General features: G+C 40.9%; 3 protein-coding genes and 1 long non-coding RNA gene across 6 annotated transcripts in view; 2 read left to right on the top strand and 2 right to left on the bottom strand.

Annotated features, from left to right (window-relative positions):
- The first annotated feature begins 1,896 nt into the window (after positions 1-1,896).
- med9 (mediator complex subunit 9) lies at positions 1,897-3,110 on the top strand. The gene is made up of 2 exons (XM_036571793.1): positions 1,897-2,166; positions 2,690-3,110. Exons 1-2 carry the CDS (start codon positions 2,090-2,092, stop codon positions 2,907-2,909), a joined length of 297 nt encoding a protein of 98 aa, XP_036427686.1. The 5' UTR covers positions 1,897-2,089; the 3' UTR covers positions 2,910-3,110.
- A 3,658-nt stretch (positions 3,111-6,768) lies between these two features.
- On the bottom strand, positions 6,769-8,813 carry rasd1 (RAS, dexamethasone-induced 1). 2 transcript variants are annotated; one of them, XM_036573334.1, is made up of 3 exons: positions 8,350-8,813; positions 7,841-7,849; positions 7,505-7,694 (listed from the first exon to the last, which is right to left on the bottom strand). In XM_036573334.1, the coding sequence occupies exons 1-3, from the start codon at positions 8,618-8,620 to the stop codon at positions 7,621-7,623; spliced, it is 354 nt and encodes a 117-aa protein (XP_036429227.1). In that variant the 5' UTR covers positions 8,621-8,813; the 3' UTR covers positions 7,505-7,620. The 2 variants fall into 2 exon arrangements, with proteins under 2 accessions (XP_036429226.1, XP_036429227.1); XM_036573333.1 differs by lacking the exon at positions 7,841-7,849 and having other exon boundaries at positions 6,769-7,777; positions 8,350-8,801.
- Positions 8,814-18,619: 9,806 nt separating this feature from the next.
- The window catches only part of pemt (phosphatidylethanolamine N-methyltransferase), a 69,936-nt gene continuing 62,544 nt past the window's right edge, over positions 18,620-26,011 (bottom strand). For both annotated transcript variants that reach the window (XM_036573335.1, XM_036573337.1), the window contains exons 6-7: positions 22,311-22,385; positions 18,620-19,112 (exon numbers count right to left, since the gene is read on the bottom strand). In XM_036573335.1, the coding sequence (XP_036429228.1) occupies positions 19,058-19,112; positions 22,311-22,385 (130 nt within the window). In that variant the 3' untranslated portion in view covers positions 18,620-19,057. The remainder of the gene's footprint in view (positions 19,113-22,310; positions 22,386-26,011) is intronic.
- LOC118809777 lies at positions 25,030-25,464 on the top strand. The gene is made up of 2 exons (XR_005007384.1): positions 25,030-25,139; positions 25,182-25,464. It is a non-coding gene; the product is annotated as an uncharacterized LOC118809777 (long non-coding RNA).

Raw genomic sequence — 26,011 nt, forward strand, 5'->3', positions numbered from 1 at the left:
TCTAGCTGTTTGGAACCAGATCTTACATAATCTGTCAAATAAGGCAGCTTATCACAAACAGACAACCTGCCTGCATTCTTCAGTCAGAGGGAATCAGAGAGGAGAGAGAAACATGCAGGAACAACAAACAAACTGTGTCGTACATAATCTGAACATCTCAGCTGAAAACAGACGGTCAGTGTCTGAAAACGTTTGCTGGAATCAGCACATTCACAACTAAACCCATGTTGGCACAGCGTCAAAGGCTTTAGTGTCGAGGAACGAAGCAACAAACAGAAATTATTTTAAACTAAACCACAAATGTAAACATTCAATTCCAACCTAATTTTTTTTATCATCAGCTTGTGGTGGACAAAACACACGACTCCTGTGAAAGTAGAGTAACATTACTGGAGTAAAACCAGACGTTCTCTATTTCTATTTCTTTTTTAAATTTAAATGTAAAACAGAGTTAGTTTGGGTTCAGGGTTGTTATTTCACCTTGAGAACAATGTGTTTTCAGAGTCCAAATGTAATAATTCAATTTAATGTGAAATGTAAAATATAAATATTATCTGTTTGTGGCAGTGGTGCTACACATGTGCCAACCAGCCCCGAAATCAGTGTGCCAACCAGCCCCACCCTCAGTTCACGTTACCTAGCTATTCCATTAAAAATCAAAATATAGCTGGTTGCAGTTCATCCCACCTAAAATTATATTGCCAATATTTCCATTTAAAACATTTCCTCAATGCCTTCACTCAGGGAGACTTTTATTTTGCCTTAATACAGAAATTTTCTTTAAAGAAAGAAAAGTTCTTCAGATTGATGGAGAACATACTGTAGTTGGTTCTATATAAAACCTTTTTGAAAATGGTTCTATGTAGCACCCAACAGGGTTCTTCTGTTGTTACAATGTCAAGCTGCAATAGAGCAACACTTCTGGGTGTTATACAGAACCCTTTTTCAAAAAGGTTCTATACAGAACTGTCTATAGCACATTCATGCACATCTTCCATCAGTCCAAAGAACCCTTTTATAATGAAAAGAACCCTTTAAGCATGCAAAGGGTTCTCTGAGTATTCATGGTTCTATATAGAACCATTTCTTTGCTAAAGAACCCTTGAAGCATCTTTTTAAAGTGTACCCATAAGGAAATTTGATAAATGGCTATATATGCACATGAATCATAAATGGTCAAGTATATATTTCTAAATATGTCTGCATATATGTTGTGCATGTATATGTCAGTATCAAATACTGGAGATATTTGCATAAATTATTGATCATGTCTGATAAATGGCTGAATTGTTACTGTGTTATGTTTGTCTTTAATTATTAAATTATTATTCAATATTAAATGCGCCTGGCCATGTTTTAGAGTTTAATTATGTCGCCTTATATTATATAACATGAAGCTGGCATATATGAGTAATATGTGCCATCCATATAGGAATAATGTTTTCTGTCATATATTGAAAAATATACTGTATGTGTTATTTATATATATTGATATATGAGTGGAATATGTTTGAACGTGGACTATTTCAAATAAATCGGCATATATGACACATATATGTCCATATTTGACTAATATAAGCTGACAATATGACAATTTGACAATATGTGTCATTTGTTTTAAGTCCATATATTGCCACATGTCAGATTTCCAAATGGGTAAAAAGAAAGGAAAACATATTATTAGTAACAAACCGTATAAAAGTGGGGACCAAACTAGAAGGTGGAATTAGAAATGATTAATCTGTGGAGAAACAAACAAACAAATAAACAATCATTATTAGAAACAATTAGACATCATAATAAAGTCATATTTAGCCGATCCGCATCACTGTCACACGCTTATGACGCAAAACTGAGCGTCTGCGTTTAGTCATTAGGGATCAGTCCCAAATGCCTCCGTGCTCCCTACCTAGGTCATAGAAATAACGTCTCCCGCGATCAAAACAAGCCGTGATCTATCCAACAGAGGCATTTGGGACTCAGCCAGGTGTTCCCTGTCCACTGTCCCGGGTCAGAAGCCAAGATTTCTTAACTCACAAAGTGCGCTATGTAGGGAGTAGGGAGCGAATTAAGATCGAGCCCCGCAAACATGGCGAGCACTGTGCCGGTGGTGGAGGAAGCAGAGGATTTCTCCTTTTTACCTCTTATACACGACATTATCAAATGGTAGGAGCGTTTATATTCCTCTGTGTGTGCGATAACGAGTCTGTGTGTGGACAAATAAGCCGGGAATGCTGAGTATTTATCGTTAAATACGGAAATGGCGGTCACTGACCACTTGTAGGGTAACACAACTTACTGTTGTGGTCGCTTTATTGATAAAAAGGGACGTTTTTTAGTAAATAATCTACATTTTCAGACTCTTGAGGTGATTTTCGATGTGTTATAGATGATTCATTGCATATGAGAATGAAAAAAATTGTATGAATTTAGGTTCTCATTTGAATTTTCCGTTCCACCTTAAATGGTGCAGCCTGAGGCGCCAGAACGTAACTGCTGCACCATTTAAGGTGGAACGGAAAATTCCAAGAAGGGAATTGTTGGTCTGTGTTGAATTAGTGATGTTTTTCTATCTGTTTGGCCTCTTATTGCTTATCTGTCTCCCTCAAACTGCATTATAGTGACGACTCCTCACTGTAGTATCACTTCACTGGCATTAATACTAACTCAGCCTGTCTCTGACCCCCAGCATGGACAAGGAGAACCAGGACGTCCACCAGGAGTTGAACAGGCTGAGGGTGCGGATCCAGGAGGCGCGGGAGCAGATTTTGGCCATGCCCGGCATCGACGCCAGTCCTGCGTTGCAGCAGCAGAGGCTGCACACGCTCAGGGATCAGGTCCGCACCAAAAACCAGCTCCTGCACAAATACAAGGGCCTGTGCATGTTCGACATCCCCAAACCTTCCTGATCGGCCGTCTGCAGAGCGGATTATTTATTGGAGGAAAGACACACCTTGCCAGCCGGTCTGGACTTTCACATCATTCACATGACTGCTTAAGCTCTGACACTGTGTTTCTGTTGATCTGTTGTCTCTTGGTCAGTAAAGAACTGACCTGGATTTTCGTTGTAATCTCATAGCTCTATCTAATAAATCTGTTTTATAAGAACAGATTCAGATTCAGCAGTGTGAGTGTACTGCAGTGCATGGTTAATATTGGTTGTAGATATGTGAGTAAGCCCAGGTCCAAGGACTTTATAGTAGCCTCAGTGAGGCAGTAATATGATTATGAGTATTAAATGAGGCCAGTGGCTGCAGTTAATCGTTATACAGCCAACGCACTGCCAGCGTGAATGGAGTTTATTACACAGACCAAATGGACACGGTCAGCACGTCACACTAACCGGTTAGATATTAAGACGAATGCTAGTAATCACGTAAATAGCACAGTTCAATTTTAATATCTGGGATTTAGACGCGTGTATCGCTCCACTGGCTCACACATGGAGCTTTATTGACTTTATTTGGTAGAGTTATGTGTTACGGCAACTTAATGACACCAGAACAAACACAAATCACAAAGACTCATAACGTAATACGATTTTAACTGCGTGTATTTGTACGTCATGTTCAAATGCGTTCGTCAGAATGAAATCTGATTGTTGTATGACGAATAATAATAATGATATTAATAATAAGCTTTATCTGTATAGTGCCTTTTGATGCATGAATGAAGCTCCGGATGTTTCACAGAGGATTAAAAGACAAAAAGAGATAAAAAAGTATATTGAAATAAGATCACATGAACATAAAAGAATTAATAAATATGCAACAATCGTAAAAGCAGGTATAGTACTAACAATTAGTAACAAATAATAGTAATAGCAATCATAGATATTTAAAATAAATAATAAATAGCATTCACGAATTACAAAATAAATGCAGTGACAGACATAGATAGACAGACAGATAGAGAGAGATAGATAGACACAAATAGACAAACAGATAGACAGACAAACAGAGATAGACAAATAGATAGATAGACAGACAAATAGACAAACAGAGAGATAGATAGATAGTCTGATAGAACTTTATTGATCCCGAGGGGAAGTTGCAGTGTTACAGTAGCAACATATAATTACACATAAACTTACATAAATTAGACAGAAATAAAAAAGACATAAGTTACAGTGAAGTATGAGAGAGTAGGAATACAAGTGTATCTATGCATATTTACATTGCATATAAGACAGATTGCCTCATTTTTATGAGAGCAGGTGTTGCACTAAGTGGTATGAGGTAGTTACAGTAAGTGTAAACATAACTAGGAATATCAGCAGTGTTTACAGTCTAAAGCTAGTAATGTAAGTAAAAACAACAGGATCATTAAAAACAAAGTAAAATTATATTTTCAGCTGCTTCTGTTCTGATGTTGCCTGTTTGGTCACTCTCTGTAAATCATGTTGCATAAAAAGAAAAGGCTCGTCTTTTCTAGTCTTAACTCAGTACTTTAAGAAAACCTGCGTTACTCGACCTTAAAGAACGATCTGGAACACAGAGACCGACAGTCCATCCTGTATGAAGGCGCTGATCCATGTAATGCTTTAAAATCCAGCTGTGCTTTAAAGTCTGTCCTAAAGAGACGGCAATGATATGCAAATCAGCTCATATACAGCAACAAAGAAGAAGATTGTTAAAGTGTTTGACCTGTTTTAGTCGTCATGGTGACGAACCACGCGCATTAAAACTTAAAGTACTAAATACTGACAAGGTGAACTGAAGGTTAACTATGCTGGTGAGTTGTTTGAACTAAGCTGAGGGTTCCTGAGTTAAAGCTGAACTGAAGGAGTGGCTGGACAGCCTAGTGGGGCAGTCCAGTGGGTGGAGTCTACCCCATATGCATGACAGCAGGGGGAGGAGTCACAGCACTGGGAGGGGAAACTAACATTTGTCTCCTGAAGCGGTTTGAGTGAAATCTGTTTTAAATGTTTGCGTTTACACTTGCAATTAAATCTGGATAATCAGGAAAAAATCCTGATACTCCAAACGCATCGAGCGACCAGGTGTGAACGTGAGGGGTGAAAGGGCTGCGGAGAGGAAGAGACACACCTAGTGCTGAACGTTTTGTCGGAATTGGACATCACTGGATTTTTAAATGGAGGAAAAAATGAACATGAATATTTTTAAATTTGTGTGTCCTGAAGGGGGCGCTTCACATTGTAAAGTCAGACTCTGATGGGATGTAAGCAGGACTGTCTTCAAAATCTGGACCTTGAATCCAGTTTCTGGGTTATATTTGTGATCAGTGGTAGTTAATTGAACTGTTGATGTCAAACTGACCAGTGATTACAAACTCTAGGACCTGAAATCGGACTCGAGGTCCAGATTTGAAGACCTCTGAACTAGTCTTTTATGCAGCTCTTGGAAACGTCTTGGTCTAATTTCAGTTTTTAGGTTAAGAACTTTTTCAGGCTGTTGTGTGAATCTAAGTGCAGTTATCTCCCAAAACTCTAATGAAAGATGTTAAACGTGATATTTTTAGTCCAGGAACAAAAACCTTGCTCAATTTTCAGCCCACACTGCGAAAAATGGATTCTTGTCGAGTAAAATTATACTAAATATAGTCAATAAATCTAATATTTCTCCTGTTGAGATTGCTGTAAGGTTAATTTGAGATTATGTGCCTTATTTCTAGACATTATTTACGTTTTAAGTGATTTTATTTAGTAAAAAAGCATATAATTGTGCTTGTTGTAAGAATTGTGCTCAAAACCAACAAAATGATCTGCCAGTATAGTGACATAATTTTACTTGATAAAATTACTGAAAACAAGTAAATAATGTCCAAAAATAAGGAAAATAATCTTAGAAGTGTACAACCATCTCAAAATGGGAAATATTAGATATATCGACTAGATTTGAGGTCATTTCACTTGACAAGAGACCATTTTTTGCAGTGTAAATATTCTGTGCGAAGAATGTGGCCAGCATCCCAAACAGACCTGACCTGCATGTGTGGGCAGTGAAGGTCAGGAGGGAGCTGCAGGTTGTAGGCCTTGCTGAAGGCTGAGGCTCCCAAAAGCGTCTTGACGTCAACACTGTGCAGATACAGAGGGCGAGGAACCCCGAAAGTGCTGCACCTGAAGGTGTGTTTGGGTCGTTCTCAAACCTACAAACCTGCCTCATTTTCATGTGTTATAATCATCAGGCCTCTCAGTAAAGGAGAATTCCACCATAACTCAGTGTGTGAGATGTAGTCAGAGTGATTGAGAGTGGTTTGGTGTGAAATGGTTCAGATGTCTTTACAGTGGTGGTGATAGGAACCAGGGGTCGCCATGACTACAACACAAATATAGACGTTTTATTTACTATCCAGAACCACCAGTGAATGGAAGTATATGGAATGTTGATGATGGAAAATCAGAAATAATAAGTTTTCTTTGGGGACTATTTTGCCTCACAGCGCCCTGCATGTATCCCTCCACCATGAATGGAGTTTAAGTTCTCAAAACTATCATAAAACAGTGTCTCAGTCATCAGGCAGTGAATTCATAACCATTTCATGTAGGAACTTTCTGTGAGGGAGCTTTTAGAGGTGGACGTCTGGTTCCTATCACCACCACTGTGAACAGTTCTGACTCAGTAAGTTTCTGTAGAACGGAGCGTTTCACACCAAACCACTCTGAACCGCTCTGAACGACTCTGAACCGCTCTGAATACGTTATTTATTATGCAGGAATTGACGTTTCTAACTGAGAAACTCGTCTTTGTGAGTTTAACTGAGTTTATTTGCAGAGGAGATGATTATAGAGAGAAAAAGAAACATGGATATTTGATAAATTCATTTATTTTCATTTTCTTCTATTTGCAAAAGTTTACAGTGACATAGAAGAATAAATATACATTCACAATAAAAATTTGTTCCAAAAGCAACAAACATTCAAGTTCAGTTATTTGTTATAAAGTAACAAAATGTGTAAACAGTAGGCTATTCTCACTGGAGTCTCCTGTCGGAAATCGTTATAGAGGCAGATGTAACAAGCACGGTATTTTACTTTTTTAAAGTAGTCGAGTCTCACGAGAAACGAAAGCCACATTACAGAGCGCTCTGACCGAACGGAACACAGTTCACACGTCTCATGGACATTCACACGCACTTCCGCATGGCGGGGGTCACGCTCCCGCCGCAGGTGCGTGCGCCACTCTCGACGTCGCCGTCCGGAAACGGCAACAACGTGCGCTTCCGTCAGCCTGCAGCTCAACCGCGGGGTGCCGTGGTGGCGGTGTGTCACGGGTTCAGCCGGACGCTCTTTAGCTGATCACGCATCTCTCTTTGTCCTTGCCCTGCCCGCCGCCCACCGCCTTCTCCTTGATGTACATCAGGTCGCTGTGCACGCTGGGGCGCCTGGCGAAGGGCGCCACGATGCCGTACGCGTCGTTGTCCTTCAGCTTCTTGCTGCGGAATGACTTCCGGTGCAGCACGTCGCAGTACTGCAGCGACACCTTGCGGTGCAGGTCCGGGCTCATCTCGTTGGGCAGCTTGGCCATGGTGAAGAGCGTCTGGAACATGCGGTCCACGTTCGTGTTGCGCTTGGCCGAGATCTCGAAGTAGGCGCACTGCTCGTCTCCGGCCACCAGCTGCTCGATCTCCTCTCGCTGGACCTCGCGGGAGAACTCGCGGTCACCCTTGTTGCCGCAGATGACCAGCGGCACGTCCACGTTCTCCTTGGTCTTGTTTTTCAGGCACGACTTGGTCTCATAGATCTGCTGCTTCAGGCGCTGCACCTCCCGAAAGGACTCTCGGTTGTCCAGGCTGAACACCAGGAGGAACACGTCACCTGCGGACGAGACGAAGGAGCACTTTCGGTTACTTCTCCAGATGATTGTCAATGCAAACATACGCTGTGGTTCTTTTTTTGCACTTTTTTAATGCAAGTAAACTTCATCTCACTTCATATCGCATGCAGAAATGGTTGTTTTGGTTCTATATAGTACCAAAAGAAGCTTATTTAGTTTGTACCAAGAGTGGAACATTTTTAGGTGCTATGTACTTGGTGTTTCTCAAACCAGTCCTGAGGGACCCATGCACACTCCACATTTTCGCAGTTTGAGAACTGCTATATAAACCCATGAACAGATTTCTTCAAGAACCATTTCATCACGCATTTTCACCATTCAAGCATATCAAATGAAAAACAAAGATGCCAAAGTAGGTTCTGCCATAGAAGAACCGCTTTTGGTGCCTTAAAGAACCTTTCAGCACATTTGTGAATGAGATGTGTGAGGAACCTTCTTCTAGGAAGAGCCATAACATTTCTAAACTGCAAAGATTCATGGTTCCTCTATGGCATGTCTAAACTGTACACAACCAAAGAACCCTCAAAGAACCTCCACGGGTTCTGCTGCTTACCTGTAAGTATGGACAGTCTCCTCATAGCAGGGAACGGATGGTTCCCCGAGGTGTCCAGAATGTCCAGCTGGTAAACATCTCCCCTGATGCTGTAGAGCTTCCTGTGAAAGTCCTCTATGGTGGGCGTGTACTGCTCCTCGAACCTGCCGTTGAGGAACCGGGACACGATGGCCGACTTGCCGACTTTGGTGGAGCCCAGAATGACCATCCTGTAACAGTTCTTGGCTGGGATGTCGAACTCGCTCTCCGAGGGTGACATTTTCTTAATCATGGTGCGTAGTTCCGAGAAAAGCGAGGGTTCCTCTGGTTCTAGGAGTGCTGAGCTCACTGGTAGTGTCTGATTCTGACTCCTTCAGGGCGAGGATGGGGTTTTTATACCGGTCCGGCAGCTCCTCCCACCACAACACAGGAGTGAGGGAGGCTCAGAGGGGGTGGGGCTGCACCCACCCAGCCCAACCAGCCGCTCGTTTCGGCTCTTTGTGCGTCATTCCAGCTCTCTGCTGAGATGGAACAGGCGAGGAGAGAGCCGTGTTTACTCTGTGGTGCAGCTCTGAACGGGGGACGTTGGTGAAAGGGCTGCTTTTCTGCAGCAGACGTGCAGAGAAAGGCTGGTGGAAATGTTAAACTGTTGTCATGGCAACGCTAGGGATGGATTAGAGTAGTTTTTTCGTGGTAAAGTGGGATTAGAGCTGGATTTAAGAGGCTGAAATTTGAATTTTTGTTTCACCTTAAATGGTGCAGCATTTCCTTTCCACCTTAACTGCTGCACCATTTAAGGTGGAATGGAAAATTCAAATAAGATGACATTCCAGCTTCAGCCTGTCTTTATTCTGCTGTGTCCTTTCAAAACAGACTTTGTGAAGCTTCAACCAGGACAGTTTCCACCCTTTTCCACAGTTTTACTGGAAGATATGAAGAAGGAGAGAGTATTTTTGTCTAAAACAAGATCATAAGCACTGTGAATTCTATCTACACCATCTGAGATCATACATGCCTTCACCAAGATAAGATGCACCTAGTGCACTCCGGGAATGAGTCTGCCCCTCTCTCTCAGACCACCAGAGGGCACACATGCGTCAGTCTGACCAAAGCAGGCGTTCTGACCAGCAAAACAACAACTACAAAAGTAAATTTCAGTGTTAAATCAAGGGAAATGCTGCTTCTCTAGTAACCAGTCATGCATTCAGGGTGGAGGCGCAGTGTTTAAGAGCAAATGCAAAGCTTTTAAAGACCTCAACACATCAAAAATATACAATATCCACCATAAAGCAACGTATTAATGTCTGTTTTATTCAAACACGGTTGAAAATCAGACATACTGTAGATGTAGACTTTTTATAAATGCTGCTGTTGTTTATTACAACACATTCGCCTGCAAAGCTTTAGAACCTGAATCGATCACGTTTCACATGTCCTAGAACCTCCATAACTCACATGCTCTCTTTATTTCTTAAAAGCAAGCTCAGTGTATGGATATTTACAGCACCAGTCAAAAGTTTGGACATCCTTGAATGTATTTTCTTCATAATTGTAAAGATATTTTGATCTTAAAGCTTATGCTTAAATGCTTAAGACAAAATATGCAAATGTGCGCTTATGCATGAATTTCATGAAATTAATTTTAATAGCATTTGTTGAAGCAGGTCATCTTTATTTTGAGCTGTATTGAAATTTGGAACTGGAAAATTTTGAGTTGGAAGCACAAACATTACAGTGTGTTACAAAGTTACAAAGCTAATAAATGTCCTTCCTCGTTCAGGCTGAAGGTGTGGTGATGAGGGATACTTTATTTACATTTTTTTTCATGGCAGAATATTGTTTTACTCACTACTTTCAGCAACATACATTGATGTAAAAACTAGATTTGATGCACTTTCACAAGTAAATCAAACCAATCATAGTGCACTTTTCACTAAATCCCTAACTACTGAACATCCAATCATAGTTTAGTAACTGTAACTAGGCCTGGGCTACTATGGGTTCACCACACGTATCTGGACATTTTAAAAAAAATTCAAACCAACCTTCGTCCTCACAAACAGCATTTTTGAAAATCTCTCCATCCACAATATCCTAAAATATGATGTCAAACACATCAAGAACAACATTGTGAGTGTATTATATGAATTATAAAACATAAAGCTGAAGCAGAGATTTTTCAACATAGTTAGACTTTGACCTGCAGGTTGACAGACCTGCGTAATTCAGTATTTCGCACATTCAAAGTCCGATTCCTGCCAGAAAATAAAAGCTTGAAAGGCGAATGAAATCTACTGCTAGCTGTGGGGTTGTTTACGTTGCCATGGTTACATCACCATCTCTGTTTACCATCTCCATTTGGTTAATGATCATCATAATTAAAAAGTAAAGCCAAATTCAGGTACAAACATGTTATCAATTCCCAAATCACCCCCAGACTGTCAATCACACAGAAACAATCCTGTCATCAACCATATTTTAGACAGAGTTCTGCATATTTAATGAATGAAAATGTATTAAAACAGTGTAATGTCAGCATTTTCAAAAACAGCTGTGTTTTCAGTGACTGAACAGGCCATTTCTGTGGACGGGAGGCAAAATGTTTAAAAAAGTGTCCAGATAAAGGTGGGGAGATGATGCAAGTATGACTTAACATTAGCAAGCAAGCACTTTTTAAAAATATAAATATAGCCCTTCTACTTTTACTGTAGTAATATTTCAAGAGAATTGCTCACTGAAGAGCAGGACTGGCTCCCTCTGTCCACCACTGACTGTTTCATAGCTCTGCGGCCGTCATTGTTAATCTAATGTGGAATACAGTAAAAATGAGCAGGTGAGTCCCGACTGAGAGTGAATGTGTAAACTGAACAGAACAGAGCTGAACTGTAACTGTGCTCACTGTGAGACTGTAATGTCAATAAGTCATAGATTACAGCTGAGTAAACAGGCCCTCCCATATATCACAGAGAGCCCTCACACATTAAACACACGGCGTAAAGACCAGCTCTAATGGACAGATAAAGGCAGCTCAGCCAGAACCCAGAGCAAACAGGACATTATTCACAAGACTCTCTTAAAGGAACCTTCGCCACAGCCCAGCGGCAGGGGTGCACAGACTTTTCTCTCGTGGGGCCAAAGTGCAGTGTTCATAATGGGCCGAGAGCCAAAAAGCACAAAACAGTAAACAAATGAAGAGGGTTTTAAAAAGGGCTCTCGACAGAGTGCAGAATGAACGGGTACCTGTGGAGCATTTGTGCCAAATCATAAGTCTGTAAATGCGTAATCACTTTACACAGCAAAGTGCACTAATTTTCACAGCCCACAGTGAAAGGAGTTCTGGCGTAAATGGCTAAAATCAGGCTTCAAGCAATGCACTGTGGGTACAGTTATTAATGGAACTGGTTTTAATGGAAAACAGCTGCAATTATAAACCAACTGCATCTTGTGGAGATGTTTCAAAATTAAAAATAACTTTTGCTTAACAGTCAGACAGTCCCACAAACTCTGCTGCTGCCTTTTTAGACTGCATATATATGGGTCATTCTACTGAACTGGTTCAAAAACACATTTGGGACTTTTAACTGATCTTGGACTCAAACCAAAATCCTTAACCCCAGACCTTAATTATGATTATTTTATTGAAACTAATGATTGAACATTCCATTTTGTCACTGCCAAATCAATCATAACACCAAACTGTACCAGTTTAATAAAGCAGAGTATCTTCAGGAAAACAAATATACATGCTAGCATGCACTAAAGACTAGCATTGGCTAACATGTAGTTTGTATAGCAATGTGCTAGCTAGCACAGCAGCTGATTCATTTCAGGGTTAGTAAGTTTTAAAAGAACGTGATCTGTAACTCACTGAGGCGTCGGCTACAGCCATCGTGCTTTGTAAAGCATGTATATTTGGAGCCGTATTGAACCTGACGCTGCTGTGAGCTGCAGGAGAACAGCACTGCAGTAAAACCAGCACGCAGTGTCACTCATGCAAGACTGGAAATGAAAGGTTTTGTCAGTACAACACATTAAATCCATACTTAAAGGTCTTGTTTGTGTTTTTCTCTCAACCTTAAATCTCGAGCCGTGAGTCCCTTAAGGTGAGTCTGAGTCTCCATCTCTGCGGGTTGTATTTATTAGCCTGTAGCTCTGTGGCTAGGCTAGCAGTAAGGATTAACTGGGATTCCCAATGCATGGTGTGTTTGCACAATGCATGCTGCATTGTAGTGAGAAAACTAGAGATGCATTGGTAGCATTTGTTTCAAACCGAGGACAAGAGCATGTTTATTATTCACCAATATGGTGTCTGATACCATAACAGATTAATGAGTATAAATGTACCTTAACAGTCAAATCATTAAATCTATTGGATGTTAATGAAGGTCGTTATCTCGCTATGCTACATTAGTGATCTCTGATCGAGCAGCGCTGCAGTGCAGGTTTAGTTCCCCTGTCAGAAAAGCTTTTCTGTACAGCTGTGAGTAAAGTAGCTTTCATAGTTTTGATCCTCCTCTGTCTCTTTCAGCAGCAGCACAGCTACAGCAGGAATCACATCTGAGGCTGACGCATCCGAGGAGCTCACGCTTCTTTTGATTGACTGGTTGAGCTGAAGCTGAATGTCCTCTAAATCCAGACACTGTGTGATGTTAGAGATCTTGTTCTTTGGTGACTCTCACTGTCCGTTTATTAGACCATCGTGTTCAGACAAAGCTACGATTTATAAACTCACACTGTACGAAACGCTCTGTCTGACTGTCCTGCTACAGGAAACGCAGCCTCCACAGACGCTCTGTCTACAGACCGCTATCAATAAAGCTGATTCACTCAAAATAACCGAGTACTGAGCAAACACGCTGAGACGCTGAGCAGCGCTGCTAACACTGAGCACTGAAGATAAAGCAGGCGCTGATGTTCACGGTAGGACAGTTCGGTCTCTCTACAGCCTGAATTACAGAAAAATCACCGTATTAATGTTTATATCTCGATATTATATTCAAACAGAGTAAAGTCTCATATTCAGACTTTGGTAGGACATCTCGACTTTTTCTCCTCCGTTTTGTTGGCCTGCGTGTCTCCAACCGTGTTGGGGAAGCAGTTGTGATTAGTGGTTGTGATTGTGTGTTTATAAACAGTCTATAATCTCTCAGTGTATCCTGGTGGGAATCTGCCAAGGCGGAATGTTTATAGCGAGCGACGGCTTTGTGTCCGACTGTGATGGAGTCAGTAACTCTTCTCTGGGTGATCAGATCCTCCTTCACTGAGTTTGTTCATTAGCACAGCAGCTACACTCGGCTTACGGGGCACGGTATCAGCTGGTATTGAATGTTGCATTTTTCTGAGTAAATGAGCTCAGTATCGGCCTCATACCCAATACCAATATCAGTATCAATGCATCCCGAGAAAAAACAATCAATGAAAACATGAAAAGGTTAAATGTGAATTCTGCCGCTCTGATGCTGTGGATACTGAACACTGCAGAACACCACAAATAACGTTAAACTCTGGTTTCAAGCCCCTTTAAAGTTAACGATTAAAATAAGCTTTTCTGATTAAGGAGCTCAGAAAGAGCGAGAGAGAAATTCAGGCCTGTGAAAGTGAGGAACAGCGCTGTGTCTGGTTAGATAACACGCTGAGAGCTCCTCATTACAGAGCTGAATGCAGGAGATGTGAAGAGAAGGACACGAAGCTGCCGTCCCACCACAGCCTGATCCAAACACACAGACCAGATAAAAGAGGAGGCTCAGAGGAGAGAGGGATTAAAGACAGACGGATAAAGGGAACGAGGGAAGACAGAGAGAAGAGAGATGAGAGAGAGATGGCTGGTCAGAAGAATCAGAGCTCTGAGAGGGAGCCGGTCAGCCTGGATGAGCTGCAGCGTCTGAATCTGCACTACCTTTAGGACGTGGACTGGATTCCAGTACAGATCATTGATCACCTGTTAAAGATCATTATCTGTAACCTAATCCACAGGATTAATACCTTAAAGTAACGCAATCTGATTGCGTCCTGTTACTTTTGGATTGCTTCTCTTTTCATAGTCATATAAATAAACAAAGACAAGAGAAAAACAGTTTCATCAAGGTGACAACTTAACATGAGGCACAGGATTTAAACAGTGCAGTTTCATAAAGCAAAATGAATATTGGTGATTTAACTGTCTGAGCTTTGTACCAAAAGGTCTAAGAATCTTCTTTTGAGGCTCCTCATCCACAATAATTATAAACAGACGCTACTCTGAAGACTCTGATTGGTGTTTATCTGCTGTACTGGCTCGACAGGCCTCATATTGGTGTGTTGTGCTTGGATGTAATTTGTAGACGGTCCCTAAACTCTCAGCGGTCTGTAGATATCAGTTGTGTCCGTTGAGTTTTAAAAGGCAGTCATTTCACACCAGGGCTGTGTCTGAACATTTAGGGGCTCTAAGCATTGGGCTGCTCATTCATTTATATCAGGAACAAGATGTAATAAATTCTAAAGGAAATGCAATGAAACAATATTTAAAGCAAGTTAAAGAATCAGAATCTTTAAAGCACTAAACTGAATGTGCAACTAAAACAGTTAAATAAAATTACCATGTGTTTAAATGCCATTTTTCAAAGTAATTATTTTTATTAATATTTAATTAAATTTGAATAATAATTACTAATAACAATATTCCTTTCCCAATATCATGAGGACCCTAAGCAACTGCTCATATACATTCTTAAAAAAGACAGTTTTTCAAGGGTTCTGTAGCACAGAAAATGGTTCTATACAGAAGCAACACTCAAAAGAACGCTTTGCATGATAAAAGTGTTCATTGCATAGTGAAATGGTTCTTCAGGTTTATGGAGAACGTGCCGCATATGGTTCTATATTTAACCTTTTTGAAAAGGGTTCTATACAGCACCCAAAAGAGTTCTTCATTTGTTACTAGCTTGACACTATAACAGTAGAACCTTTTTGAGTGCTGTGTAGATGCAAAGAACCCTTTAATCATGCAAAGCGTTCTTTGAGTGTTCATGGTTCATTTTCTTTACTAAAGAACCCTTGAAGAACCATCTTTCAAGAGTGAACTTATAGAAATGGCTGTGTTTCTCACAGAAACTGAGAACAGATTGTTTTTGTTTTTGAGTTACACTTATTAACATCTGTGCACCCATCATTCAAAACCTACTGAACAAAGTCATACATGATAATGAGCTGCTCACGAGACTATTTCCCGTTTTTCCTCTGTTGCTCTTCTTACTCACTTCAGCATGTTGGCAGAAGTCTGATTTATAGCCAGTCAAACAGAGCAGAGTTTTATGCAGGGACACATGAGAACAGAGGAGCTTCCAGATCAGATCAGTTTGCTGAATCAGGAGATCTCGAAAAAACCAGGATAAACACCTGACTCAAAACTATTCAGGGAAACACAGCAGATCTCAGTTCTGCTAGTAAAATAAAACACTTACTAAAATGTCTATGGCAGCCTGTTCCATCACCGTGACGTCAGCACAGCCTTCCTGCACAGTTTCCCAAACCTAACTGCAGTGTTTCCCAGTCCTGGTCCTGCTGCTTAGTGCTGTCTCTGCGTTATCACACCCACTGCAGCTCAGTCAGGGGCTGTGAATGAGCTGGTTAGGGGGATCAGGTGTGCTGGGAGCAGGTAAGCTCTAAAATGTTGATCGAGCTGTGTTCCTCCAGGACCAGGACTGGGAAACAGTGTCCTATTGAAACACTGGACTAGGGGCGTGTCTCAGAGAGCTCCCTAGTTCAGAAGTCAGGGTGCTGCTTCAGCCATGCTCATTTTAAGAATCAGTCCAGTGCACTGGACCTTGCATTCTCTGAAAGTTCCCACACTGCACTGTAAAAGCCAGAGAGCATTGACGGTTCACTGCACCCTGACTGGACACAGCGTCACGTCTAACGCTCAACTTTCAGAAAGCGTTAAAATGGAGCACGAATGCTGTGTTATCACTGTCTCTTCACCTGCAGTGGCTCTTCAGACTGATGGAGGGTGTTGTATGTGGTTCTACATAGCACCAAAGGGTTCTTCTATTGTTATGATGTCAAGCTTGTTACAATAGTAGAACCTTTTTTTATTCTGTTTAGAACCATGTACAACACATTCTCCATCACTCACCATGTAGAAAACTGTTTAAGCATGCAAAAATGGTTTTATATAGAAGTCATGGATCTAAATAGAACCATTACCTTTACTAAAGAACCCTTGATGAACCATATTTTTTAAGAGTGTATGTTAACAATGGAAAATGGAAAAGGAAAGAAAATTCTGTTTTTCTTTACACGTGCTGATTAAATACTTTCATGTTTGTTTGATTTGTATTTTATGAGTTTGTACATTTCAACCTAAACACAAAAGGAAATGTGTTTTTTTTAACGGTATAATATCCATCCAGTGTTTAGGTTCATTTTTAGTGATTATAAGGGTGATTAATGGATCTATAACCTTGAAATGCTCCCTGTTACAGAGTGGCTCCTCACTCCTCACCCTTCTGACCCCATTAACTCATTTATGAGCAGATATGAGAATCAGCAGGTCAGCAGCTCTCGGCTGAGTCTGAATGAGAGCACAGACGGCACTGAGAGCAGTTTGGACCCTAAACTACACTTACAGAGCGCAGTAATGGACACAGGAGGTTGAAAAGACACCTATTAACCCAGTTCACCATCGCTGTGCAGTAGAGGCGGGTGGGTGGGGGTGGTGTGGTGGAGGAGAGGGTGTTTTACTCTGCTGCTCCAGCTCAACCACGATAAATCACATCTTAGATTTCTCTTGTGTTCTACTGCTTAAGTGAAAAAACCCTGTTGCAAAAGTTTAATTAGCAATAAACACTAAGTACATTTAGGAGCGTGTACTTTACACTTTTTCTTAGTTTTTTACTTTAAACTAATTTTTTTACTAAAGTACTTCTGCTTTTACTTGAGTAAAGGACTGTGTACTTCATCACTGCAGTGCACAGATGCTGAATGAACACAAAGCGCCGATATCACGACTGAGCAGCGTTCAGTAACAGCACAGGCATGGTGTTTAATCCTGATCTGCTCTGTTGACGTTCTGCTGAAGTGTTGATGCAGCCTCAGAGAACTGAGCACCTCCATCAGGAACAGGAGCTTCTACAACATCTGGACACGCTGGACTTGATCTCAGAGACGTTAATGAGGTGAAGTGAGAGGAGCCTGAACATCCTCACTGACATCACGCAGCAAATCTCAGGCTTTAATCCACCAGCAGACCTGAATATAAAGATTAGAGACGCTCACACAGCTGCTGACCTGACACACGCAGATCTTCTAGGGAGCTTCGGTCACTTCAGTGTGTAGGAAGCACCTTCTTCTTATCTTCTGACAGACAGCACAGTGTTTAGCAGTGAACACATTCACACAGTGTCTCAGAGCAGCAGTGCTGAGTTGGGATCAGATTCCTCTCTAATTTATGATGACCTCACTGGTGGGAGCAGATTCTACACTCTTCAAAAGATAGTTTTCATTCTTTGGTAAGGAAAATGGTCCTATGTAGAACCATGAACACTCAAAGAACGCTGTGCATGATTAAATGTTTATTTTGCATCATAAAAGGGTTCTTCAGAATGTGCTGTAGATGGTTCTATATAGAACCTTTTTGAAAAGGGTTCTATATAGCACCAAAACGGTTCTTCTATTGTTACTGTCAATGTTGTAACAGTAGCAGAAAGCTTTTTGGTGCTATATAGAACCATCTAGAACACATTCTCAATCAGTCTGAAGAACCATGTCACCATGCAAAGAACTTTGAGGATCAGCCAATACCAATACTGAAACATCACTGGCTGATTTTGATACAGATCTGATAGTGATATCATAATACTAATACTGATCCAATATTGATACTAGTATCAGATTATAAGTACTGATCCCGTATTGAAATCCTGAGTATCACCCAATACCAATAACCACAACACTGAACCACTGGCTGATGTTGGTACCAATCCAGTATTGAAACCTTGATTACCAGAATACTAATACTGATCAGACATACAAACTTTGGGTACTAACCAGTTCTAATAACAACTCAATATCTAGATCTCGAGTATCGGCCGATTCTGAAACCAATATTGAAACTTTGAGTATTGGCAGATTCTGATTTCTAAACCTGGATTATTGGCATTTCATATTTCAGGCTAGATTTGTTACAGGACTGGATCAGATTCTATTTCCCCTTCGATACTCCATCCAACATTTTCTGCAGATACACATGTCTGATATCAGATCGGTGCAGCTCTAGCAGTTTAAAATGGAGTATAAATCATTTTAAAAAGAGTTCTGAGGTTTTAGATGTTTAATTTAAACAATCTCAATCACATTTGACCAGCTGGTGTTTAATAACACTCACAGAAATCTCAGTTATCTGGAAGTCTTTATTCCACAGTTCCTAACTGAGCTGAACTGAGAACATTTCTTTAAGGAAGATGAATAAACAGTCTCTCATCACTGTGATCAACAGTGTTCCTTCCTACAGCTGGACGTACAGGTGAGTCTAAACGTGTCTAACAGGGTTGTTTTGTTGTTCAAGTTAAAAGCAGCTGCTTGTAAAGTGGAGGAAAATGAGCGATGACATTTGCAGACAGACAGGTCTTCACCTCCTCCTCCTGCTGTGGAAGGTTGCTTTATGGGCAGTATCGGTGGACACCGCTGGGCGGGGTGGGGGGGCGGCGGTGGACGGGGGCGTCCGGTGTGATTGTTAAACAAACACACTCCAGTCTTATTTGTGCTTGCAGCGCTGGCTCCTCTGCCGGTAGATCTCCTCTGTGAACGGCCTGCAAATTGAGCAGAATAAACACTCAGAGGGAGGAGGAGGCTGTAAACCCCAGCGTTCTGTACCAGTCTGCTCCTGGCACACACCACACTGAGCTAACATCTCGCACCACTGACCCGCAGAACTTTCCAGAAAGGTTAACATTTACTGCTGTCGCTAATGTGGCTAACAGGAAATAAACAGCAGTCATAATAGGACGTTTGTGAAAAATAACGAATGAGATCATTAACGACTATCCTTTACTCCCTGTTTGCAAGGCTTGCATCATTTGGACGTTATAGAGTCCAATACAGAACCTTTATGACAATGGTTCTATATAGTAAAGGGTTCTGCTATGTGACTATGTCCAGCTTGCAACAATAAAAGAACCCTTTTTGGTGCTATACAGAACCAATACATTGTCCATCAATCTGAAGAACCATTTAAGCATGCAAAGAACCCTTGAAGAACCATCTCTTTCATCATTATTTTTATTATTTTTAATTTATTATCCATGATCTGATGTTACGCTGTAGTTTGAGCGTCGCTGTTTTTAAAACCGTGAGGTCTTATTCTGTGTGCTGGGTGATGAAGGGCTGATTAGAGTCTGATTAAAGCACTGCTGTATATGAGTTAGACCAGTCAAAAGCAGCTACATGTTGTGACATCACAACTGCGACAAACTGGCAGTCTGGCACAGCCCACTCAGTGTTCGGGACTCGGGAGTTTCTGCTCTTCACAGCTGAAAAAACAGACCTGAACTTTACTGATAGAACATCATCTCAGTTTAGATCACAGCCAGAACATCACGATTTCCCCTGAATCAGCCGGCCTGTGTATCGATACACCTTTACAACCAAAACTTTCTCTCTCCGCTGCTAAAAGGAACCAAAAATACCTCAAATCAGTAACCATGGAAACAAGCCATTACTGCCCTCCATCAGAGAGAGAGACACTCTCAGAAGAGAAAGAGAGAGAAGAGGAGAGGAGAGGAGAACAAAGGAGAGGAAAAGAGAGTAGAGAAGATGAGAGAAGAGGAGAAGAGAGGAGAGGAGAAAAGAAATGATGAGAGGAGAGAAAAGTAGAAGTGGAGAGAAGAGAAAAAAACAACAGGGGACAGAAGAGAAGAAAGGAGAGGCGAGAAGAAGAGAGGAGGGAAAGAGAGGAGGGAAAAAGAGGAGGGAAAAAGAGGAGAAGAGAGGAGAGAAAAAGAAGAGAAGAGAGGAGGGGAGGGAAGAAGAGAGGAGAAAGGGAGAGTGTACTAAAAAAAAGAGAGTGCTCAGAGAGAGAGAGTGTTTACTGAAAGCGAGAGAGGGAGAGAGTGCATGCAAAGAGAGGCGGAGAAAGAGTGTACTGAGAGAGAAAGAGAGGGAGAGAGATACAGAGAAAGCGAGAGAGTGAGAGTGAGAAAGTGAGAGAGAGAGAGAGATACAGAGTGAGAGAGAGAGAGTGAGAGAGAGAGAGAGAGAGAGATACAGAGATACAGAGAGAGAGAGAGGCTGTGGTGGTCCATCACTCTCTGGGCTGTGTTCTGAGGTCAGGCTGATAATGAGCTTCTCTCTGCTGTTGTTTTGTGTTGTTTGTCTCGTTCAGGTCTCAGCTGCTGTACACAGGGTACACAGGGGTCCGCGTTTCTGTCAGTCTCCACGAGGACACAGCGGGGTCTTTAGAAGGAGAAGATAAGAGTCCGTGCGCTCGCGCTCTCGCTCTGAATCTGACTGTGGGCTGAACTTCCTCCTACTTTCCTTCTCTTCTCTAAACGTGAGGCACAGAAACTCAATCAACAGCTTTCAGTCATCAGCAAGAAGAGTGACTCAGCGTCTCCACAGAGCACACAGGACGCAGGAGCAGAGCGGAAGAGGGATGGATGGATGGATGGATGGATGGATGGATAGAATTGTTGTATTTACATGACAACAGGCACTGAGTGGTGTGAGGTCGTCTAAAAGCACAATGAGTGCAGATGTAACTGAACCTCCCTCTGACTCCTCCATCCACAGCTCACTGACACCCAGACAGACACTCTCAATACATATATATGAAGAACAAAATCCAGAATAAAGCTGATCATCAGTGCAGCAAGACAGGAATGAGTGTGCTTACAGAAAGAATTAGAAGGGAAACTCCACCAATTCAAAAAAGTTCTGCATCACTCAGAGTTTGAAATATTAACAAAAGTCCTTCAGAGGGGTCTGGTGAGAAATGATCCGCTGCAGAGAACCTCGCCGACTCAGTGGTGGTAAATGCTCTTTGCTCTTCATGAATGTGTTTTAAAATATAAATCACTGCTGGAACAAAATTTTACATCTCCACAATAACATTCTTAACTTATAATGGCAGTTAATGTAAAAAGAGTTCTTCTGTTTTCTGCAGCCCATCTTTCACACTTTTTCAAACTCTGTAAAAAAAAAAATACTAAAATAAAATAAAAAATTAAACGGAATGAAGAGATAAAAGGTTTTGTTCTAACAGTGACAATATATTTTCTATCATAAAACAGTGTCTCAGTCATCAGGCAGTGAATTCATAACCATTTCATGAAGTAACTTCCTGTGAGGGAGTTTTTAGAGGGGGACGCCTGGCTCCCATCACTGAGATCACATTTTTACTCCATGATGGTTGCTGTGAACATTACCTGAAGCTGCTGCCTGTATCTGGATGATTTTAGGTACTGCACAGCTTTCATATAGTATATATATATATATATATATATATTGTAGCTGAAAAATAAAAATGTAAAACAGATGGAAAATCAAGCCCTAAATACCCACAGATCTTACACATTATTTCAAGATCAGTCATTTCTCTTGTTATTTATCGATAAAACAAATGTTGTTTTTTTAAGGTCATTTTCTCAAGAACTCAAGAAAGTTAATGTAATTAATTTGAGGTCTTGCACAAGGAAAAAAAAAACCTTCACATCGTGACCGAAACAGTCTGAACACGACAGCGAACTCTGTGATGTGATAAAGACTGACCTGCATTATTTCTGATCAGAATTATTCATATTTGCTGGATCGTGTCAATCCCTCGATTTATCTACACACCCATCTGTGATTGGTCAACATGCTCACAGCACACAATAAAACCTTCTGTGATTGGTGTCGAAGCTCATTTGCATATTGCCCTCTGTGATCTCAGTGTTGTAAAGGCTGATTATTGTGCAGCTCTGCCTCCAGAGATCACTGTAAATTAAATACTGTACATTAAATAATCTTACCCCTCGTATGAGATGGCCACCCTATAGGACAGCGCCACCACCGCCGTCAGGAGAACCCCCACAGGACTGGCGTTCCTACAGAACACAGACAGACCGTTTAAAAACTGACATACAGAACCGCCACTGTCAGTTTTACACTGTTTATATACTGATTTATACTGAGATTATGATTTCTGTTACAGCTTCTTACGCTCTAGATATTAGCCAAGTACATATTTAGTACAAACTACAATGTTCTAGATAATTATTTTGGATGAAATGGTAGTCAGTTTGGATAATTAAATTACACTGAATTTGGGGTAAAATGATGGTACGTACCACTGAAATGAAATTAACAGGTTCTAGACACATAGTAAAATATCTCAATTATTTGGAGTAATAAGGTGGTAAATATAAACATACAGTTAATTTCACTGTAAAGTCACTTGTTTAAGAGGGAAAGTAAATCAGAAGCTCCAGTGACAGCCTCTCAAGCTGAAGCTGGTCTAGTTAAATGTGTCGACATGCTTAACTGGAGTTTTCTGTGGAGCTTAATGCTAACTAGCACTACATCCACGTGCTAACGACAGGTTTATTGTCTGTTGGAGAATGTTGATGAGCGCTCCAGCGCCCCCTACTGTGAGTTCCACCTTCACGAGACAATGGATTGATTTAGAAATTTCACTCAGTCTGTTCTCACCCTAATAAGCCTACGTTCCCCACATTCAGCCCAAAACATCTCACGGCTGTCTACAAGCATTCTCATTACAAGACCACGTCTGGCCTCACGACACTAGATCCTTCACTGCTACCTTACAGTCCACCTTTAAAACCGTTTAACCACCAGCAGAAGGCTGACCCAGAATCATTAAGAGCTGAAAGAGCAGAGCTGAGAGCTGAGCTGAGCACTGAGTGTGAGTCAGAGCAGAAACAGAACAACAGCATGTGCTGAGCTGAGGAGCAGATGATGTGGTGGCTCCTCAATCTGTCCCTCAGTTCCTTCAGAGAACATCCACTCAGACAGAGGCCCAGTTACCCAGACCAGCAGCGCGTTGACAGCCCTGACAGCAAATACAATAATAATGATAACTTGACAGCAGAAGGCAGAGATATTCGTATTTTTAAAGTTCATGTAAACAGATTTTCTCCAAGCAATTCTGGAGCATTTCTACTGGTTCATTCATTCTGAAATTTCATACAGCTGCTGCGCTTAAATGATGCGGAAAAATAAGAATCGCATATTAAAATAAAACAGGTGGGACTTTTCCAAAAAAGAGAAATAACTGATAAATAAACACAATACTTCAAAAGAAAAAACAGAGTCCCTAAAAGCTCACAGATATACTTATTTATTTATTTTGTGTGCTTTCTCAAGCTTTTTGTCATTATCGACACAACAAATATTGTTTTTTCAAAATCATTTTCTCAAAAACTCTAATAATTTGAGATCTGCAAAGGTGAAATAGTTCAGTGAATCTGTAGATTATTCTGTCATCTTTGTAAAACAACATCTGTTGTGATGATTACTTAAACAAACGAACTATATCCCAGTGAAACATTAAAATATGTGAATCTGGGGCTTCTGTCTATAATAACTCAAAGATCCACAACTTTACAACCAACTCAGCGTCTGAGACAGAATCAATTAACATGTCAGTTAACAGGTATCAATAAATATCATGACCTCAGAATCAGTGGCGTTCTTCGGCCTCACTGGACACTGGCATGTCTTTGTAGTTCATCTCTCAAACAGATCAATAATAATCAGCGCTGTGAGTAAACTAGTAAGCCGCTCATTAACTGCAGTCTTTTAGAAGCTCTAAACGAGCTCCAGTGAAGCCGACAGAGACTCGCTGTATTGGGTTGCACTGATAAACAGGTCAGTCCGGGTCGCAGAGGCCGGCCTTGCTGACCAGCAGCTGGAAAGAAAAATGTTTATTTTCATTTACTCAGAGGACACATGACCCAAAACACCACACAGTTCATTCAGGGAGACGACGAGAGCCTCGCTTAACCAGCCGCTCCACAAACAGCTGATAGAACAGGGCAGTGTGAGTGAACTGGATCTGGATCTGGATCTGTACAGCAGACTGAACGTTTGGCCAGACCAAATCTAAAAAATCAGCACAAATGATTATAATAATATCAGATTATGCATAAACACTACAGTCAACACTTCTATAAGAGTAAATAATGAATATGCACATTACAGACCTTTATATACCTTCATTACAAGCCACACTGAGTCAACAGCCTTGTTTACAGACAGGCTTAAAAAAGATGGTTCTTTAGTAGAGATTGTTCTATATATTGTTTTATATAGAACCATGAACACTCAAAGAACCCTTTGCATGATTAAATGGTTCTATGCATAGTGAAATGGTTCTTCAGATTGATGGAGAATGTGTTGTACATGTTGTACAACAATCTGAAGAACCATTTGACCATGCAAAGGTGTTGAGTGTTCATGGTTCTACATAGAACATTTTTCAATCTTTTTTAAGGTAATTATACTCATCATAATGTGACTATCACTACTATTATGGGTTATTATTATGTGCTGTTGCTATTATTATTATTATTGCTAATTAAGTTAAATAATTAATTATCCCAAATGGAGAATCTACTGGATTAGGATCTGTAAACGGCTCTGAACTCACTGTAATGTTCACAGAATCAGTCTGAAAATACTTGGTAACACCTTCTTTTATCTTCTATGCATCAGGTACAAAATACACAGTAATTATTTAGAGTGGCATGATGGTGAGAACTGAATTACACAGAAGCAGGTTCTAGATAAACTGGGTAAGTATGTGGTATAAACTCTACTGTACTCAGTGTTTATTTTGGGTAAAAAGATTGCAGATGAATAAAGTACAGAGTCATAAACAGTCTGTATGCAGCAGTGATTCTTACTGTGGTTCTACTGGGTTCTTTTCTTTTTACTCCATATAACTTACCTGCTACTTAGAGGAGCTTCTGATTTACTTTCCAGCTTTACAGTAAACTTTACTGTATGTCCCACCTTATTACTCCAAATAATTATGAGATATTTTACATTTGTCCTTTATCAGTTTAATGTCTAGAATCTGTTACACATTTAGTGTCATTCAGTTAAACTGTCTTGGTCGTTACCATCATATTACACAAATGAATTATCTAGTACTATGGAGTATCCCACACCTCTCTGGTTAATACCTAGACCTTAGAGGACTGTAGGTAACATGAGCTTTGTTTCCAGCTGTTAGAAGATGGTAAACTGTGCACACGGTCAGCAACAACACTCTGACAGACTGTGGCATTCAAACAATGCTCGACTGGTATTAGGTGGTCCAATGTGTGCTAAGACACTGTTCCCCCTACCATTACACCATCACCAGCTTCAGCTGTCTACAGCAGGTTGGGTCCTTGGATTCATGCTGTTTATGCCAAATTCTGACCAAATTCTGAAACCAAGATTAATCAGATCAGGTCATGTTTTCAGCTTTCCAGTTTGGGCGAGTCTGTGTCCACTGTAGCCTCACATTCCTGTTGCTGTCTGACAGGACTGGAACCCAATGTGGTCTTCTGCTGTTGTAGCCCATCCACCTCAAAGTTGGACATGTTCAGAGGTGCTTCTCAGAGGAAACATCTTGACTCTGTTTGGTCTCCATGACAACTTCAGTCCAGACTGAATTTTGGACAGTATCCATTCCAGAATAACAGTTCCTACCTTCATAATC

This window comes from Colossoma macropomum, unplaced genomic scaffold (assembly GCF_904425465.1).
Source record: "Colossoma macropomum unplaced genomic scaffold, Colossoma_macropomum, whole genome shotgun sequence".
In the NCBI taxonomy this organism is placed as follows: domain Eukaryota; kingdom Metazoa; phylum Chordata; class Actinopteri; order Characiformes; family Serrasalmidae; genus Colossoma; species Colossoma macropomum.